The sequence below is a fragment of the Trichoderma aggressivum genome (genome assembly GCF_033847375.1).
Source record: "Trichoderma aggressivum f. europaeum strain CBS 100526 chromosome Unknown scaffold_068, whole genome shotgun sequence".
NCBI classification, from domain to species: Eukaryota; Fungi; Ascomycota; class Sordariomycetes; order Hypocreales; family Hypocreaceae; genus Trichoderma; species Trichoderma aggressivum.
The window spans coordinates 55,198-73,678 of record NW_026946434.1 but is presented as its reverse complement, the minus strand read 5'-3'; the positions used below and the strand labels follow the sequence as shown (position 1 = coordinate 73,678).

Here is an 18,481-nt window from a genome sequence, read left to right as displayed (position 1 = left end):
GTATGTACGAGTAATATTAAAGCAATGCTCAACTACTGCTTTCGTCCTCGGCGCTCCGTTCGGAATACCACCCTGGCATTAGCCGTAATTGACACGGCCTGGGGACTCGACGCTCGACTTGGCAGAAGCTAATCTCATGCTGCACATTCCCTACTAAGGCAGACAGACGGCTTTCGACATTGGATGTTGCTGTACGAGTTCAGTACTCGTAAGTGGCGAGCGTGAGGAGCGGGTACGAGTCCCTGCAGCTTGATCTACCTTCTAGGTGCCATCCGAGGTCCCTTGATACTCGTAAAACACACGGCCGATGCAAAGTGTAATTTCATTCTGCCAAACAGCCGTTTAGTGAGGAGCGATGGATGACACCATGTGATTGATTGATGCTCAGGCCGAAAGCTGCACTATTTGCACGCTGCTGCTAGTCGTGCCGAGCAGGCAAGGTCTCTCGGGCAATCCATGGAGGTTCAAAGCTCAGAAACAGACAACCTTGAAGCACCTAACAAGTCACATGCGTCGACAGGGGCACTTGATTGAGACAGGCTGCGGAACCAAACTGCCCGCGTACTCGTATGAATCCATTATGGACCTGTACCTGTCACTGCCCGTATTTGCTGCCCGTCCAGTGGTCGCCGGTACCCGGTAGGTCGATGGTAGCGCGCTATTCACAAAGTATTCGTACGGTGGCATGAGAAAAATCCTTCCATTCGGGTCTCAAGTCTTTCCCGAACGCTATTGATTACGCGCCACCGAGTCTAAGCCGCGCCCGTTATGCTTTTTTTGGTCCGGTAGCCACGGAATCTTGCTCGTATAAGGTCAGCCAACGGTGGGCTGGGTCGGGTCTTTGTGTGCTTTTTATTGCGCGCGGCGGTCCTGTTAAATACCTGAAGGGACCGTCGGTCAACACCCGTGTCGTGATTTGACTCTTGTCATATCTGTAATAGACTTCACACTCGTTCAATATGAGATATCGTCCTTGAAACGGGTTGGCCTTTTCACTTGACTTTGCGACGAAGAAGAAGAAAGCATTGTTCGTTTTCGACGTGCCACTCACCGCACGTTTCATCGTTTGATCCGCAAACGATCCCGAGCTACTTTACCCAACCCAACACATCGACGGTTTCCGGCGTGGAGCAGACAAACCGAGCAGCAACATGTGCACACGCAACGTCATCGAATATCGCTGCAAGCATCAGGTCTCGAGAGGAAACACGCGTTGCTATCGCGACGATTGCCCCGGCAGGACAGACGACCTCTCCTACGACACCGAAGACTGCCCGCAATGCGAAGGCCACAAGAGAGTCCAATCTGCGCGATGGTGTCCCATGGGCTGCTCGTGCAAATGCGTGGTCATGTAAGACCAGGCCGATGAGCTGGAACAAGATAAATATCAGACGCCTGTCGAGTTGTGCTTGTGCGACCGGAACAAAGCAGATTCAGTCGGTGTACGATGCCGGCTGAGGCTGTGGACCGGGTTTCGCTATACCAAGGGATGATGGCTTTTGTTCACCAAGCCCGTCTTCGGAGCAGTAAAGAAAACACAACAACAGCAAAAAGAAGAAAAGAAGAAGAAAATCAGCTCACTACACAATATTGACATACTCACCGCGAGATATTGTTATTTACCTCTTTGCATATTTCTGCTATACCAGTCGGATCTTCGGCATGTTCAGTTTTTTGGTTTTGGTCTGGAAATGACTGCAGCTGCTATGTACCTAGGTGAAGTATAGATGATGTGACGATAGGTAAACGTGCCCACTTGGCTGCGTGTGAAGAAGAAGAGGATGAAGAATGATGACGATATAAGAGCAAAGGAAGCATATAATTGGATAAGAGATTTTTTTATTTTTTTTACATGTCCAGATACTAAATTATAAAAGATGAGCGTCAACTTAATCTTATCAGTATCTCCATCACACATCACACCTTTATCGTCGTTAATATGGACGCTACTGCATCATCTGCTCATGCTTAGTAACCCAATGCAACGTGAAATCTACTGTATGCATCTAATTCCCCAAATTCAGACTCCGACTCGCAGTCGTCTCCCATTGCCCCATTACGACGACCATCGATGGACCTCTCGATTCCATCAAGACCAGGATTGCAGGCTGATCACTGCTGGCCCCCACCTGGGGAAAGCTTGCCGGCTAAAGCGCCGCCTATTACGGGGTACATATTAGGCCTAGCTGCTGACCTGACCAGACCAGACGCCTTTTTAGCCACCTGTGCAGCGCCTCGCTACGAAATACAGTAAACCTTGGTTATAACGAACCCCACCCATAAGGATAGTCTTTCTATAACGATTGATGGGCCGGAACGGCCGTTTTTTATATGTATTAATAAGCAAGTCTCAAGATTAACAATATCGGGAAGTAATTTACTAACTAACATACAAATAGGGAAAAAATATCGTTATTAAAGCTTACGCTAGGCTACGCTAGGCCCGATTAAGTAGTCAATTTTTGCCCCGGTTAGGCCTTTTTCTTCCATACAACATCACACCGCATTACACAACGCGTATTTCACACACATAACACACATCTAGGGTAGGGCATTTTACGCTATTGCAATCACAATTGCAACTATAGCATAGGCCTGATTGATCGCGGTCATAGGGCTTGATCGCGGTTATAGGGCTTGATCAATCGCGGTCATAGGTCTAGGCGATAGCTAATAAGCCTTTGGATTAAAACTGCGAATAAAAACGCGTGTTGTGATGGGTTGCAAGGTACTAAATAACGCGTTATTACTCAGCCTTAACAACTTTAGCTATAATTTACTAGTATTTTTGTTAGTGGGACCCATAACTTGGTTCTACCGATAACCTGTTTATAACGATAGCAAAGACCAAGCTGACCTACATCGTTATAACCAAGGTTTACTGTACTACTAAGCTCAGAAGCAGCAACCTCAACTGCTCCACGGCCACTGAGCCACACGTGGAATAAGGTTCATCAACATTTCTATATAAACTGGCATGTGATGCGCTTCATGGGTAGATGCTCTTATGAAAAGCTTTTTTAGGCCCCTGTTTGCGAGGATGGCCGAGCTTTCTTCTAACTGGAAAAAACTTCAAGCTCAACTAAAAGCTGAGGCAGCTTCCAAGCCTTCAACAAAACGAAAGGCTGAAGAGCAGCTACACTCCTCACTGCGGAAAAAGTCGTTTGAAACATCCAAGGGCAAGGTCCCTAAATCGCTAAATCGAAAAGATAAGCCGCCTGTTCGTAGAATGGGCGGTGTCCAAAGCTCGGCAGCGATAGACAAACCGAAGCAAACTCCATCACCATCCTTGGCGATTTGGGCTGAAGACCATGGGGTATCTGCGGAGGATTTGGCAGAGGCGTATGGCTTGGGTGTCAAGGGAAACTCGTTGATGCTGGCATCTTTGAAAGACAGGGTGAACCACGGTCTCACCAGTGGGCTCGAGATTGGAAAGTACGTTGCCATCGACTGCGAGATGGTAGGCGTTGGCCCCGGCGGGCATGAATCAGCGCTGGCACGCATCAGCATCGTCGACTTCCATGGACGGCAGGTCTATGATTCATACGTCAAGCCGAAAGAGCGCGTCACCAACTGGAGAACAGCCGTCAGTGGAATCTCTCAAAAGGAGATGAGATTCGCAAGAGATTTCGACGAGGTCCAGAAAGAAGTCAACGACATTTTGCAAGACAGAATTCTCATTGGCCATGACATCAAGCATGACTTAGATGCCCTCAAACTCGGCCATTCTCCAAGGAATATACGCGATACCGCCAAATACCCGGCCTTCAAAAAGTACGGCCACGGTAGAAAACCCGCGCTGAAGAACCTCGCCAAGGAAATCCTCGGCATCGAAATCCAAAGTGGACCACATTCTAGTACTGAAGATGCTAGAGCTACTATGCTTCTGTTTCGGAAGCACAAGTCTGGTTTTGACATGGATCATGTCAACCGATTTGCTCCAAAGCAACCAGCAAATGCTGGCGCATCTCGTCTAAAAAAGAAGACTAAGAAGAAGACATGAACAACGGCAAGCTTGCATAAGTCCTGAATACTTCAATTGCCTCTCCTAAACCTTTCTGAACGGCGCGAATCGGATGTCTTTCTTAAAACTCCCCCAAGTTTTTCTCTCTGGAGTCGGGGCGTTGGCGCGATGGCTTCCAACACTGTCTACCTTTTGATGATACATGAGCTCTATAGGCTTGGAATACTTCTCGAGCCAATTAATACAGTAAATTATTATACACCAGTTATCGATCAGCTATTGATAAAAGGAGAAAGATTTTTTGTTTTCGTTTTTTTTTTCTTTTCGAACGCCTCTAGTTTATATGTCTTGTAATGCCTGGAACATGGGTATCATGAAATAATCCTTCGGCATGATTTAACAGCCCATCTCTTGCCAAATCTCATCTCGCTCTTCATTTCGACTCTCCCTTATCTGAGGTGTCATAAGAATGTATCTGTAAAAGTTGCATTAGTCCATTGCCTCTTCGCTTATGCTTGCACGCCAACTTACACTATCCGATACTTGAAGCCACTCTTCCACGCTTCTTAGGTAGGGATCTGCTGAAGCATCTGCAACTGCGTCATGCGACCAGACAACCATTTTATCAAATTCCGTCACGGTGTGCATTGTTCCTAGTCTAGGAGCTGAGCCTTCATCTCCATCCTCTCCTATCATGATGACATCTGGCTGCTCAGCATCGTTTTGTTTGTCGTCCTTTCGTTGGAGAACGAGGCCTCGATAATTTGGAGGTAATGATGCAACCTTTCCTTGGAGCTTGCGTCCTCGAAGATATGCCGTCTTATTGTCGTCTAGGAACAGGAGAAACATTAGAGTCGTGGTCTTAACCAATGGTCGTGGGTTCATCCTACTCACTCTCGCCTATGCTGGGATTCCAGTAAGCTGAAGATGGCCCAATATGGCCTGTGTGCTGGACGCGACAAGGAAGCAGGTTGACAACGCCCTCGCTTGAGGCAATGTCATCCTTTCGAATTTCAAGTATTGACGGCCGAGACATGGCGATTTGTCAATTGGGTCTCGAATAGCGACGACAATGAAACTGGATATAGTGCAAGTATCAGCGGCAATTTACCGATCGAAACCGCGGTCGCGTCATCCAGAGAGCAAGGCGCGCTGCAGCTTAATCAATTCGTTATCTAATCAATTTAAATTTCGCGTCGCGCTAGCCCTGGAATAGAAACCCCATGACACCCGCAAAGCGCTAAAAGCCGCACTTCTGCAGGGCCTACAGGGGAGCTGCCAGCCAATCCCACCGCTCTCTCGCCGTCGTCTGCGAGTCCCCAGCGTAGCATCCGCAACTTCTCCAGGTTCCCTCTCCGAGACATCGCCATTCGCTGCCAGACAAATCGCCAGTTGGTCGAGCTCTGAGGTTCTGCTTCGCCATGGCCAAGAAGGCGCGTCAAAGAATCAGCTATGGTGAGACTTCCTGCCTGCATTCCCGCCATCTGTCGACTCCATTCCTTTCCTTTGCAGTCCGGACTGCACACATGCTGCTTGTTAATGAGCCCACCCCGCACGCGACCGACGGCCCAGATCAGACGAACTGCAGCTCTCGTCCGAATGCTCGGGAGATGGACCATGCACAACAGCGCCGTTGACGGATGAGGCTCTGGGTTCTGACTGCTAACCGCCTCTTCCCAGTGCTCGAGAATGCCAAATCTTCGGCAGGCGGCCATCGCCTCGGCGTCAATGGCCTCGCCGTCGATGCGGACAACGCCATCCTGTAAGCCATGTTGCGTCTGCCAGTGTGCTTGTGCTGTGGTCAAGCAGAACAGCTTCGCTAACACATACGCCCTCTCTCTCCAGCTACTCTGGCGGACGAGATGGGATGATTTGCGCCTGGGACCTGAACCTTGACCTACGGCACCGAACCGACATCATCGACGATGCATCCGCGAAACCAAAGTCGACCACGACGTTCCGAGCCCAGACGCAGGCGCATATGCACTGGATCAACGACCTCGCTCTAGCACAGCACAACTCCGCCTTGGTATCGGCATCTTCCGATCTCACTGTCAAGGTGTGGCGACCACACTCTCAGGAAGACGGCGCCCGCGCCCAGAAGATTGGAGAGCATGACGACTACATCAAGTGTGTCGCAACGCCACCGAGCGATATGAATGCCAACTGGGTTGCCTCGGCGGGCCTGGACCGCAAAATTTGCCTCTGGGATCTCAATGGCGGGGGCAAGACGCTCGAGGTCAACGTCAAGGGCGAGGAGACTACCGAGAAGGGGTCTGTCTACGCTCTCGCCGTCGGTCGCAATCTCATCGCCAGCGGCGGCCCAGAAAAGACGGTCAAGCTCTACGATCCTCGCACTGGCTCCAAAGTCTCCAACCTCGTCGGCCATATAGACAACATTCGCGCCATTCTCATCGACGACGTGGGCGATACCATACTGAGCGCCAGTGCCGACAAGACTATCAAGATGTGGAGTGTCAAGGGCGGTCGGTGCATGTACACGTTTACAATGCATGACGAGAGCATCTGGTCTCTGTATTCAGATGACCCTCGCCTCGGCATCTTCTACAGCAGTGATAGGTCGGGTCTCGTCGCCAAGACCGACGTACGAGGTAGCCTAGAGGACATTGATGATGGACTGAGTCTCGCTGTTGCACAGGAGCATTTCGGTGTCTCCAAGGTTGTGGCTGCGGGCGGTCACATCTGGACAGCTACGAACCGATCGTCAATTAACCGCTGGGAGGACGTGGACACAAGCGCAAACCTGCCGCTTCCCGAAGAGTACCGCCGTCAACGCGCAATGTCGGCTGCGTCCAACAAGACAAGGCAGTCAACGGCAACTACTCAGCCGCAAACAAATGGGTCAGCCAAGAAGGAAAAGGAGATACCCGCCGAGTCGATTCTGAGAATATCCAACACAGCCACCTTCCCGTCGCGCACGCCTTTGGACCCAGAACCAACCCCCGGTAATGATGGCTTGTCAAGAAAGGGATCGGAAGTGGCCGTGGAACAACCTGAGCCGGAGATCAAGCCCATCCACACCCTGCCAGTAGAGACAATTGAGGGTCAATTCGGCCTTTTGAAGCATAAGCTGCTCAACGACAGAAGGAGGGTCTTGACTTTGGATACGGCTGGCGATGTGTTGCTGTGGGACTTAATCAAGGTATGCCTCTGTCGAACCCCTTTATTGCCGTTGAGCTTCGAGGTGGCCGCCCCATGCTTACAGCTATGCAGTGTAAACCTATTCAAAGTTTTGGAAAGCAACATCTCGAAGACGTCGAGAGGCAGGTAAATACGCGAGAAGCAGTAGCTCCTTGGTGCTCAGTTGACTTGAGTTCCGGCAATCTCACTGTCGTGTTGGAGCCCTTCAACTGCTTCGACGCCGAGGTGTACGCTGACGAACTCGAATTGGATGAGCCCATTGAGTTTAGGGATGACCAAAGAGGTGAATGACAACAATGCCCTTTCGTTCTCCAAATCTATGTTAAACTAGCTAACATGATGGATGATCCAGTGAGCCTCGGTAAATGGATCCTACGGTACTTGTTTGCCAATCTTATTGACGAGGAAATCCGCCGCGACGAGTCTCATCGCTCAAAGCTGAACGAAGGCGTGGAGAAAAGACAGGCTGTCGGCCGGGCGGAGGCGCCCTCGTCAATCGTCATTCCCGGGCCTGGTATCGGAGCTATATCAGATCAGCTCCTGACGCCACGCGCAAGTGCCCCTCATCTTCAGGTGGTCACCCCTGGTCTAGCGATTGGGCTGGCATCGCCTGGCGTTCAAATGACGCTCCAAGGCGTGCCAGAGGAAGCGGTTGCGAGCCCCTTGGAAAAGGAAGTTTCTCGTCCATCGGCTGAGAACGACTACTTCACAGCTGGCATTGCGCCAGCTGGTGGCGCCGCGGCTGCCCCTGCGGCGGCAGAGACATCAGAGCCAAAGACATCTACGGATAATAGCAATGAGAAACCCAAGGAGAAGGAGAAGGCTACCGATAGTAAATCGCCATTCAGCAGAAAATTCCGCATGTCATTCAGCTCCAAGAGGATCGGCCGATCGGCATCTCAGGCAACACAAGAGAAGCCCGTCGTTGTGGACGACAAGGCCGACGAGTCTGAGTCTTCTTCCAACCACGAAAAGGAGGTTGATGACAGCTTCTTTGGCGTGATCCAGAAGATCCGAAACGAATACGACAAGCAAATTGCCGAGTCTCCCGACAAATTCGTCGAGACGCGAGTAACGCCGAGCTTGCCATCCGACACACCCGTTCTGAAACTCCCCCTCGGGACCAAGGTCATTATACAGGAGGAAACGTCTGGTGGCAGTGCAAACCTGTATCAAGGAACGGTGGAGAATCTCGGCAGAGATGCCGACATCATCGAGCAAAAAGCGCCCATGTGGCTCGGTGACGTGTTACTACAGAACCAGATCCCCCTGAAAGACCCTGTCAAGATATCCTTTGTCTTGCAACCCATGGGCAACCTGCCTCCCATTGCGACGGATGGTAACAGCCGTCTGAACGCTAACCGGATGCTGCGGGTAAAGAAGATTCTGGGCTACGTTTCCGAGAGGATTGAGCCAGAGCAAGAGGAGGACCCCAACGCGCTCAAGCCCGAAGAGTACCTCGAACTGTATTGCAATGACCAGGTAAGTGCACCCACAACCCTATTCTTCTCATTTTGCTCCCAGGTTTCAAATGACTGACAACTCTCTGCTGCAGCTACTTCACCCAACAATGAACCTGGCCACGCTCCGGACCCACGTCTGGAAGGGTGGAAGCGACATTATGCTCTACTACAAAGCCAACGGCCGCAAAGAAATCCTCCCGTTGCCAACAATTTCCAGTGCGCAGTCGGCGGAAGCGAGCGTGCCACCAGTTCCACCACTGCCCGCAGGGGAGGCGGCGACTGAGACTACCAACGGTGTATAAGCGTGAATGGCACCGCAAATTCTTGTTATTCCTTGTTCTGTACTTTTTCTCCAAGATCCCTGACAGCGTCACGTTATAAATGACTTTTTTCTTCTTTCTTCTCTCCTTGATCTATAATTTATATCCGCGCCTCAAGATGTATCGCTATCTTCCAAACAGTTGTTGTCTTTGTCAACTATTCTCATGTCGTTACTTTACAAAATCATCATGGATGGAGAGGAGGAAGATATACAGTATTGATACGCTGGTCTATTCATACAATGAGCCCTCCTAATTCTTGTTCCTGTTTATACAGCCAGGTCGATATATATATACCTCCGTCGCCATAGCGCCGATCTATATAGTCCTATTTTGATTCTTATTCCCTTTTTTTTGTTCCCGCTTTCTCTGAAAAACTCCGTGACGTCTCGGTTTATGAGCTTATGCTGTTCATGGTGTTGATGACCCACTGGTAGCTCCCCAGGAATATCGCACCGCCAATGGATATCCACGTCACCCGCGGCGCGATGCCAGCAAAGAAGGGCCGCACGCCCTCGTCCCGCACCATGCGCCGGAACACATCGCCCACGGACACGCGCTCCTTGGACAGCATGACCCTCGTCTTGAGCACGTCGAGCGGCGTCGTCGACGCGGCGGCCACGCCTCCCGCCAGGCTCCCGTACAGCGCGCTCTCGCCCGCCGACACGTCCTTGCCGTCGCCGCGGCGCTTCCGGCCCCAGGCCTTCATGCCTTCCCACAGCGGGAACTGGATCACGGTGAAGGGCACCTCGCGGAAGACGGTGATGCCCCAGCCGCGGTACAGCTCGCGCCAGACCGCGGACAGGCTGCCTCCGGGGGCAGAGTACCGGCTCAGGATGTGGGCCAGCGCCTGGGCGGAGGAGCCGCCGTGGTGGCCGGCCTGGGCGCGCTGCTTGACGACCTCTGTGGGCACGCGGACGGAGCAGGCGGCGATTTCGCCCAGGCTGGAGGCGAGCATGTGCGTGAGGACGTCTGCGGGCACCCAAGTCTGCGAACCATGACCATTTCCGTCCCCACCGCTGCTGTTACTGCCGCGTATGCGCTGGCCGAAAAAGGCCTTTGCCGTCTCGTAGGTGCAGAAGAAGAAGGCCGCGCCGGGGGCGGAGCCGACGAGGGCGGAGCCGATGCCGCGGTAGATGCCGGAGAAGCCGCCCGAGGGGAAGAAGCCGGCGGAGGACTGGAGGCGGGTCTTGAGGGTGTCGAGGGGGAAGAGGGAGAGGTCGACGGTTGTTCCTGCGAGGGCGCCGGCGAGGAGGGCGGATTGGAAGGATGGCGGTTGGGGAGCCATTTGCGGAGGGGTTGATCTTGCTGGTTTGGGAGCTGGTTTAAGGAATTGAGGGAGAGAGAGGAAGGGCTGTGAAAGCCCAACCTTTTTGATGGTGGGTTTGGGAGAGTTTGGTGAGAGGTCTAATCGAAGCTTCAAGGTTTCTTTTTGGGGGGAGATGCCGATATAGGTAGGTTGGGTGGGAATGTTGGCGGGTTTTGTATCGATAACCGCTGGAAGCCGGTCGGAGATGGGAGCACTTTTAGTGTGTTGCCGAGCTTGAGACTTTTGGCTTACCCTGAAGGAGGAGGGTGTTGGAAGTAGGTATTGGAGAAATTGGTAGTTGCACCGGTGATGAAGATATATATTCTTGAGATTTCTGGTGTTGTTTTATGTTTTGAGATTGGTTTTGTTTATTTTCATGTCATGTTGATTTTGATGATGCAATTGATGGAGATGCTGGGGTGGCTGTTGGCCTTTCTCGAGGCTACCCATGTTGTGTACGCATACAAGTATGCAATCAATCTCAACCTTTGCAGATGCCGTTAAACAGACAAGACAGCTCTTATTCCGCCATCCGTAATGGAAAAGTCACGATTCCAATTTGCATCCTTTGTCCTCAATTAACAATATTGAACAACAGAAAAAACCACTCAGCCTTCACCCTCCTCACATCGAATCTCTCATGCTCGTGCCCGCCTTGCTCGTCTCCTCAGCAGCCCTCTTGGTCCTCTCCTGCAACGCATCCAGCTTCTCCGCCGAATGGTCCTTTGACGCCCGGTCCGCCCTGACGGCCTCTTCGCTGTCGGACGCAAGCTCCGGCTTCCAATGGCCCGAGCCCTTTTTCTGCTTGGCGAGGGAGTCTTTCTTGTGCAGGTCGTAATCAACGCTGGTTTCTATAAAGCCCATCTTGTTAGAACCCTCGAACAATACAATGACCCATGTTGAAAGTAGAGATGAAAAAGCTTACGATTTGATGACTCTTTTAGACCCAGTCTCTTGGTTGTAGAAAAGGCAAAGCCGCGGGTTGCAATGGCTGCGCGCGTCCGCACGGCGGGCATCATCTTGGTGGCACTGGCAAACAGCATTGTGACGTGAAATTGAGGCGATTGGATGGATGTAGAGTACAGAATACCGTTTCGAGGAGGATTAAGGTTAAAAACAAAGATGAAGGAGATGAATTGAATAAAGAAAAACCACGAGCTTTTTAAATTACAAAGGCTTTCTACAACGTCATGTCACTCTCCACATTGCTGATACACATCGAAACGTCACAGACACCGCACATCGCAAAGTCACTCCAGCAAGCGAGGCTACAAGCAGCAGCGGGCGTGTGACGTCACCATTGCAGCATGCTGCCAATCTCCCCAGATATAAGGAACAACACGGACACGATGCTCGGCAACTTGAGCATGGCTCAGAGGGAGCAAGATAAGACTGGAATTCTCATTGATACATACCAATTCCGGCACAAACATGGCCGTTCTCATCGATGGATGTAATACCTTAATTTCAACACGGCACAGAATGATTGCTGCCGAAACCCACCGCAGTTACGGATACATCATCACTCCCAGTATCAGGTAGGCCATCTCACCGAAAATACGCTCACATCTCATCATCACAGTTTCAAAAGGCATCGCTAGCATTTGTTTAAACATTCGTATATTCTTCGTCCTGTTGGCCTTTCAAGCCGCGGTATCTAAACCACACACATGCGCCATAAAAAATCCCGGACACACTGAAGTTTCCCATGAAATTGCAACACCAGGGCGTTCCAAAAGAAAAGGGGGCCTGAGAACCCCGGGAACCCTACCCGCAAACCAGATCATTGTCATAGCTCCCTCCCATCCACTCCAAGATGCTTCGCAAGAAAATAATCAAACAAGATCAAACATATTTGTCTTTCCCAGACTAGAATATCCAGTAACACAGGGGCTCGTTGTGTTGTCAGAGCAGCGAAAAGAAAAAACCAGACAGGACAGAATCCACGCACTGCCTCCTTCAAGGAGGAGGGCAAAAGTTGTTGTAGGCTGTAAAAAAACACAACTCAAGACAAAAAGAACAAGCCGCTTTCCCCATTCGATTTGCACACTGCGGCGCCGCATCAACTCCCCCAAGAAATCGACTCAGACCAACTCCCCATTATTTCCCGGTAATAAAAAATAATAAAAAAAAAACCGTTTCCAGTATGGTGATGCGCAAACAAGAACCGCTCATCTTTCCAGAACCCCGCCAGCCCAAGGTATTTCCCATATGTGACTAGACAAGAACAGCCGTGCCCCCCAACACTTTCATAAGATATCGCTTCTATATCTTTCTTTTTTTGTTGTCTTGATGACTTCGTAAACCCGTACAACCGCAACAAAGGGAGAAGGCATTTTATGGTTTTAAGCAGGAAGGACAATTCGCTTCCCAAGATGGTGAGACGCCGGATGATCGTTAAAAGAAACAAATCCCACAACTCCACTGTCGGTTACCGATGCAACACAATTATAGAGAACTGCAAGGAAATTTGCCGTGATACAAGGAGGAAAAATCAAAGGAAAAAACGCCATACGTGCCCCAGCAGCCTTGATCGAACAAGGCGAAATGGCAAGAGAAAATGACAAAGCAAAAAAACAAAAAATGGTATCGATCTTTCTCAAGTCGCGCCGGTAATATCCTCGTAAGAAAATCCTGTCGAAACAAATCGGTGTATGGCGATTATAGGTGCTTATACATAGGAGTGGGTGGAGGTGGTGTAAGAGTGTTGTGAGGAAGGTGAGTTGTTTTTGGGGTGAAGAGATATAAAAAAGGAAGTCAACAGCCTCGAGGAACCCAGCCCGTAAGAGAAGTGAGAGATGTCACTTTTGAAGTTTTTTTTGTTGTCAGATTTCACATGTGCCCGCCAAGACCAGAAAAAAGAAGCTTGCTGCGAATGGCGCAGTGTCGATTTTTTTTCCCATCCAACGATCACGGCAACCGACAGCGGTGCTTTGAGGTCGTCTCCATGGTTATCATGCCATGGCAGTCCCCCCCAGACGAGGGAGCGCAGACGACCCGCTAAGCACTCTACCATCGGCGAACGGATTGCTGCAGTCGGGCAGGCGATAGTGAAGGGGGCGGGCTGGGCACGGAGGTGCCAGTGGCAGGGTTGACAATGGGGATGGCATTGCGGGGACGAGCAGCCATCCGGAAGGTCATGGTCAAAGGCTGGACGCCGGGAGGAGGAATAAAGGGAGGAGATGACGAGTTGAGAGAAAAGGCGGGGGCGACGGTCTGAGGCTGTTGGGTGGGAGAGGCCTCGGGAGAGTTGCTGGCCAGCGAAGAGCGCTCAGAAGCAGAGATGGACACCAACTGTTGCAGCGGCGAGTCAGAGAGGCTGCGTGAAGGGGAAGAATCCACCGGACTCGGAGGACTACTCACGTCGCTTTCGGTCAGCAGGTTGGGGCAGAACTCGAGGTCGTCCTCGAGGTCAAAGGATCGGCCGGCCTCGAACCGCGTGCGGAACGCAGACAGGGCGGCCGTCTCGTTGAGCTCCCGCATGCTGCGCACGCCGCGGAACTGGCGCTGCGACTGCGAGACGTTAAGACGAGGGGTTCTGCGATTGCGGCTGTTGGTGTGGTGGTGGGAGACGGGGGCAGCGTGCGCAGTATGCGCGTTGTATCCGTAGTATGAAGACATGATTGCGAAATTCTGTGAGATGGCTAGGGATCCAGCGTAAGTGTTTTAGAGGAGCGACGTTTCGAGTTGGTGGTTGTGGTTGTGATTTGTGATTGTGTGTGGTCGCGAAAGTGGTAGCGGTAGGGCAGGAAGAGAAGTGTAGCAAGTTTCTTCTTGGCCTGAATAGCGAGATTAAATTAGACGGTGAGGACAACGAAGCAAGATAAACTCGGCGCTGTTGTCGTGGCGAAGCGATGTACTAAAGAAATCTAACTTTGTGGAGGGAGAAGAAAGTGTTGAAGAGATGCAGAATTCCGTTGGTGGTAATTTTTTACTTTTTTTGGTGTTCGAAGGTGGTAAGTTGGCAGTAGTCAGAATGGGATCGGGTTTGGGGGCGGGTGGTACAAAGAATAGAATGGAAGGGTGGGAAGCAGAAAAGCAGGAGCAGGGCAGAACCTCTTGGGGGGGGCTGGCAGCGGCCTTTTTGTTTGGTTGAGGGACCTGAGAGGACGCGAGAAGAGACTTGGGCGCAGCCTGTCGAATAAGATTCCGGCGAGCCAGGATAGGCCGTCTTCGCCACCAGCTAGCGATTGGGCTGGCGTGCAGCAGCGCTACTGGCTCTGGCCGGGGCGCCGTACTGGGCCTAGGGCTGCTAGGGGGGGTGTCGTGGCTGCACAGTGACGGGCACCGTGTGGTTTTTTTCGGGGCGGCGGCGGCTGTTGTGTTGTGTTGTGTTGTGTTGCGTTGTGCGTAATACCGCAGCCGGTACGTACCGGGGGACATTTGTAAGAGCACTGTGCAGCTGGACAGGACAGTCAGTTCAGTTCAGTTCAGTCCAGTCAGCCAATCTGCCGTGATGCGCACTGTGGCACCGTGAGAGTGCCAACGCAACGCACAACGGCGAGGGTGCTGGTCCTGGCACCGCGTGGTGGTTCGACGGGGGCCTGGGGGGGACCGTGCCAGGTCGGTGGCGACTGCACTGCGGGTTCGATTCCGCACTGTACACTGCTGCTGTGTATTGACTGTACTCGTACTCGCAGATCCGCCAACAGTCTCGAGTGCTTGCAATCGGCCTCTGCTCTGCGCAGTGACAAATGAGTCTCGTCCGCCACAAAGCCCGCCCGACTGCTGCTACAGACTCTCAGACCAGGTCTCACCCAAGAGAGAAGAGAGAGAACATCAATAACCCCCCAGATTCTGTTGTCGTGCACGGACAGGCGGATGCAGCACTCGCTGCTCGTACAGGTACTCGTGCAGGTATGGATTGGATGGTATCGATTCCGTACAGGTATTACTGCACACCCACGCCCGCATTCACAGGCACTGGCTACCTTACCTGGCAACTGGAGACATCCAATGCCCGCAGACTGGATGCAGCTCTCAAAACCCCCAAACCGCGCGCATCCAAGACCGACAGTAGGACATGCATACACGCTCATACAGTGTCCGCGCCCGGCATTCGCCATACAGTGCGGCGCCGTACTTGTACGAGCACGAGTCCACGCCGGACCAGCTGGTTTTGCCATTGAGCCCGCCTCTGCCCCTGCATGGCCGACGACTGACTGTGCAAGCATCCATGGATCTCTCATGTCCCAGCGCTCAGCGCCCCATCGCCAACTGGAGCCTCCATCCACAGCGTGCCAGAATCACCGCCGCCAGCGTGGATGCTCTGCGCTGGCCGGTACCAGCAAATTGCGTGGCTGACTGCGTGGAGGACAAGTCACCTGCTGCGTGTCCAGGATCTTGCACTGTGGACTCATGGCTTCACCAACGAAATCGAGGGCAGAATCTCCATCCGTGGGCAGTGCCGCCGGTTAGGTTTTGCACTGTCCTTCTGGGAGCATCTGGACCCGTCCAGTCACATCGCAGCACCTAGATCCCTTCCACCCAGAGCTTGTGTACGAGTACAGTCAACTTGACTTTGTCTATACGCACTGTCCGAATAATGTGCTGAGCAGAGAGACCGCAACAAATCACAGCATCCGGGCGCTCGTACAGACACAGTACCAAGTGCGAAGTAACGGATCGCTCGTTCGTTGGGGCCTAGGATCTGCCGGCCGGACCTCAACTGGGCCCCCTCGTGGTTGCTGGCCCATTCCAGCTCGCCAACAAACGGCATCAATGATCACTTGACTGCATCGTTTTCGCGGCTAGTGCGCCGTCGGTACGTGAGACTGCTAGTCCGCGATCTGCTGCTGACCAACTCGGTGCCAATCCTCCAAGCGACGCCGCCTCGCTTTTGGCACCTGGTGCCGAGCACAGTACGTGTAAGTCGCCATCGCTCCGCTACGAGGTTCAGGAACAGTAAGATTGAAGCTTCTGGCTTGGGCTCGCTGCTACGAGACGACTAATAAGACTGCCAGCTTGTCAGCCGCGGACATGGAGTATCTCTCTTCATTGGAAATTTCGCCATCATCTGCTCGGAAATTGGGGCAATTCCGGTTGCCTGCTCGTTTGGGTATTTTCTGGTCCGGGGCCTGGGGTCGCTGTTGGCATGTCCACCTCGTGAATTGGATCACCGCTCTGTGGCATCAACTCGCAATTACGAAGCAATCAAAGCGTATACAAGAAACCAAGATCCATCACTTGGACGTCGATGAGCAACCGCATACGAGCATGTTCGGCACGGCAAGGTTCGACTTTGGTTAGGTTTCAATCTCGGGCCTTGGTGGCCCGCATCTGCATGGACGGCTGCTACCGACATGATGGCTCCAGTGTCAAACAGTCATCCCCTTCCTTACCTTGATTTCATGTTTATTTTTGTCTTTGTTTTCGCCGCGTGTGGTTTATTGACTTGCACTTTGATGTTTTTGCCGCACAAGCGCATTGCGTGTGCCGAGACATACTTGCTGGAGAGACAGTGTCAGTACCGCTCGACACCACCATGGTTCGTCCTCAGACATGGGACCAAGGACGCAATCGCCATGATGTGTGTCGCATTTCTGGCCTGTTTCGACACGCTGAAATTACACACCCCAAAATCCGTATCGCTAGGGGACCGACTGAGAAACGCATTCCGTTTCTCGCCTTGTCATCTGCCTCCATACTTGGTACCTGCGCCAGCTACCTTCACGGCTAGTGAAACCCAGGCAGCCCCTGGCAGGGAGAAGAGGAGACTTGGACCCCCCTTGGGTCTGTTTATTGACCCGCCGATGCACAATGGTCGTTGAGCATTGCTCCAGGCACTCTGATCGTAATGTGTCTGCCTGTGCCATGGAACCCATATTCGCCACATTGGCCGATTGACTTTCCCCTCAGGGATCGTCACAGGTACCATCTCGCGGATACAGGAACTCGTACGAAGCCATGAGCTCTTTTTGCTCCCGATGTGGACGATAAGAGGACACTTACCAACGGCCCGGCCGCGCACCGGTTCCAAACTCTGTAGAAGCCTTCAGGTCATTTCACGCCCATGTTGTGTGACTTGCGAGCAAGCCATCAAATCCACTCACACTTGCAGACCCAAAACCTCTCACCACTAATCCACTCTGGGGGGAAAGGTGGCGGCTCTAGTAAGCTGGGCTTCTCGCACTCACTTGATCCGCACTGTGGCGTGGTGGTTGGGTGGTCGAGGTGGAATGACGATGCTAAAAAGGATGCAGACACAAGCGCCACGAGCAGCAAGGTTTTCTTTCTGCTCTTATCAAATGACAGGTCGAACCAACGCCACTGTCGGCAGCCAGCCCGGGTTGCTGCTCACTGGCCTGGCGGCACCGCATTGAATCCAATCTGATGATGGGAATCCTTTCCCGGTGTTGCAGATCCTACCAACGGATTGCTCCTTCAAAGATTGCTCTTCCGACTTTGTCTAATTGTCCATGTACCAGTAGCAATCATGTCTTTCACAGATCCACCGGATCACGACGAAAAGTACGGCAATACGGATACCGAGCATTGAACGCAAATCCGCCCGCACTTACATGCAGATAAAAATTGGGAGGCAACCTTCTCGCCTTCTAAGAATGATCGGCTCATGGCTGCCCCCCCAGAATCATCTAATTTCAGGTTTCACGGCTGCATTGGATCGACCCGGGCTTCGACCTGTTACACCGCGGCATCGATCTGCAGAGAGCTGCTTCGCCTCCCCCATTGCTGGGCTGGTTCGACTCCAATGCGACGAGGCTTGGTTCTGGCCAATCTAATCTACACAGGTTCTCCAGATGGAGGGATCTAAGTGGCCGCTGGCGGTTGGAGCCGGGCGTGTAGCAGTAGCATTCGCAGTGCCCGAGAGCTATTCTTGAAAGTCTTGCTGCCACATCATGCCATGCGTTTGGCCATGCCCTCCAAGGGGTGCCGTCATCACTGTTACCCTATCGCCTGTCGGTGGTCTGCCTCAAGTAACAACTCGCAGTAGCGCCATAGCCGCTGGTCATGATGCCCATCTGCAGTCCTCCTTGCCGTAGGACCTATGAAAAGCTAGTACTATGCGGCGTACTGCACGATTCACACGGTTGAGCCGGAAGCGTTGCGTCTCGTTGCAGAAGCAAGCTAATACTGTACTACATACTCGGGTTGAGACTTCGAATAGAACACTGCCATGTTGAAAGCGCTAAAGGCAGCGCCATTCAGCCACAAGCGCCGACGTTTGTACAAGACGGCCACTCCTGGTGTTGCCAGTACAAGCAGTTAAACGCCGGGTCGGCTCCGACGTGACCCTGGGGAT

At 52.3% G+C, this 18,481-nt stretch overlaps 6 protein-coding genes across 6 annotated transcripts; 3 read left to right on the top strand and 3 right to left on the bottom strand.

Annotated features, from left to right (window-relative positions):
* Positions 1–3,040: 3,040 nt before the first annotated feature.
* Positions 3,041–4,003, top strand: Triagg1_10242 (uncharacterized protein; the record flags this gene model as incomplete). The annotated part of the gene is made up of 1 exon (XM_062894292.1): positions 3,041–4,003. The coding sequence occupies one exon, from the start codon at positions 3,041–3,043 to the stop codon at positions 4,001–4,003; it is 963 nt and encodes a 320-aa protein (XP_062750809.1).
* Positions 4,004–4,397: 394 nt separating this feature from the next.
* Triagg1_10241 (uncharacterized protein) lies at positions 4,398–5,000 on the bottom strand (the record flags this gene model as incomplete). The annotated part of the gene is made up of 3 exons (XM_062894291.1): positions 4,398–4,439; positions 4,496–4,794; positions 4,859–5,000. The coding sequence occupies 3 exons, from the start codon at positions 4,998–5,000 to the stop codon at positions 4,398–4,400; spliced, it is 483 nt and encodes a 160-aa protein (XP_062750808.1).
* Positions 5,001–5,490: 490 nt separating this feature from the next.
* Positions 5,491–8,891, top strand: Triagg1_10240 (uncharacterized protein; the record flags this gene model as incomplete). Its single annotated transcript, XM_062894290.1, has 6 exons — positions 5,491–5,596; positions 5,645–5,726; positions 5,774–7,013; positions 7,070–7,409; positions 7,479–8,608; positions 8,682–8,891. The coding sequence occupies 6 exons, from the start codon at positions 5,491–5,493 to the stop codon at positions 8,889–8,891; spliced, it is 3,108 nt and encodes a 1,035-aa protein (XP_062750807.1).
* Positions 8,892–9,303: 412 nt separating this feature from the next.
* On the bottom strand, positions 9,304–11,261 carry Triagg1_10239 (uncharacterized protein; the record flags this gene model as incomplete). The annotated part of the gene is made up of 3 exons (XM_062894289.1): positions 9,304–10,432; positions 10,847–11,069; positions 11,144–11,261. 3 exons carry the CDS (start codon positions 11,259–11,261, stop codon positions 9,304–9,306), a joined length of 1,470 nt encoding a protein of 489 aa, XP_062750806.1.
* Positions 11,262–13,227: 1,966 nt separating this feature from the next.
* Positions 13,228–13,839, bottom strand: Triagg1_10238 (uncharacterized protein; the record flags this gene model as incomplete). Its single annotated transcript, XM_062894288.1, has 1 exon — positions 13,228–13,839. The coding sequence occupies one exon, from the start codon at positions 13,837–13,839 to the stop codon at positions 13,228–13,230; it is 612 nt and encodes a 203-aa protein (XP_062750805.1).
* A 1,073-nt stretch (positions 13,840–14,912) lies between these two features.
* Triagg1_10237 (uncharacterized protein) lies at positions 14,913–16,467 on the top strand (the record flags this gene model as incomplete). Its single annotated transcript, XM_062894287.1, has 4 exons — positions 14,913–15,234; positions 15,415–15,631; positions 15,973–16,122; positions 16,182–16,467. 4 exons carry the CDS (start codon positions 14,913–14,915, stop codon positions 16,465–16,467), a joined length of 975 nt encoding a protein of 324 aa, XP_062750804.1.
* Positions 16,468–18,481: the final 2,014 nt, after the last annotated feature.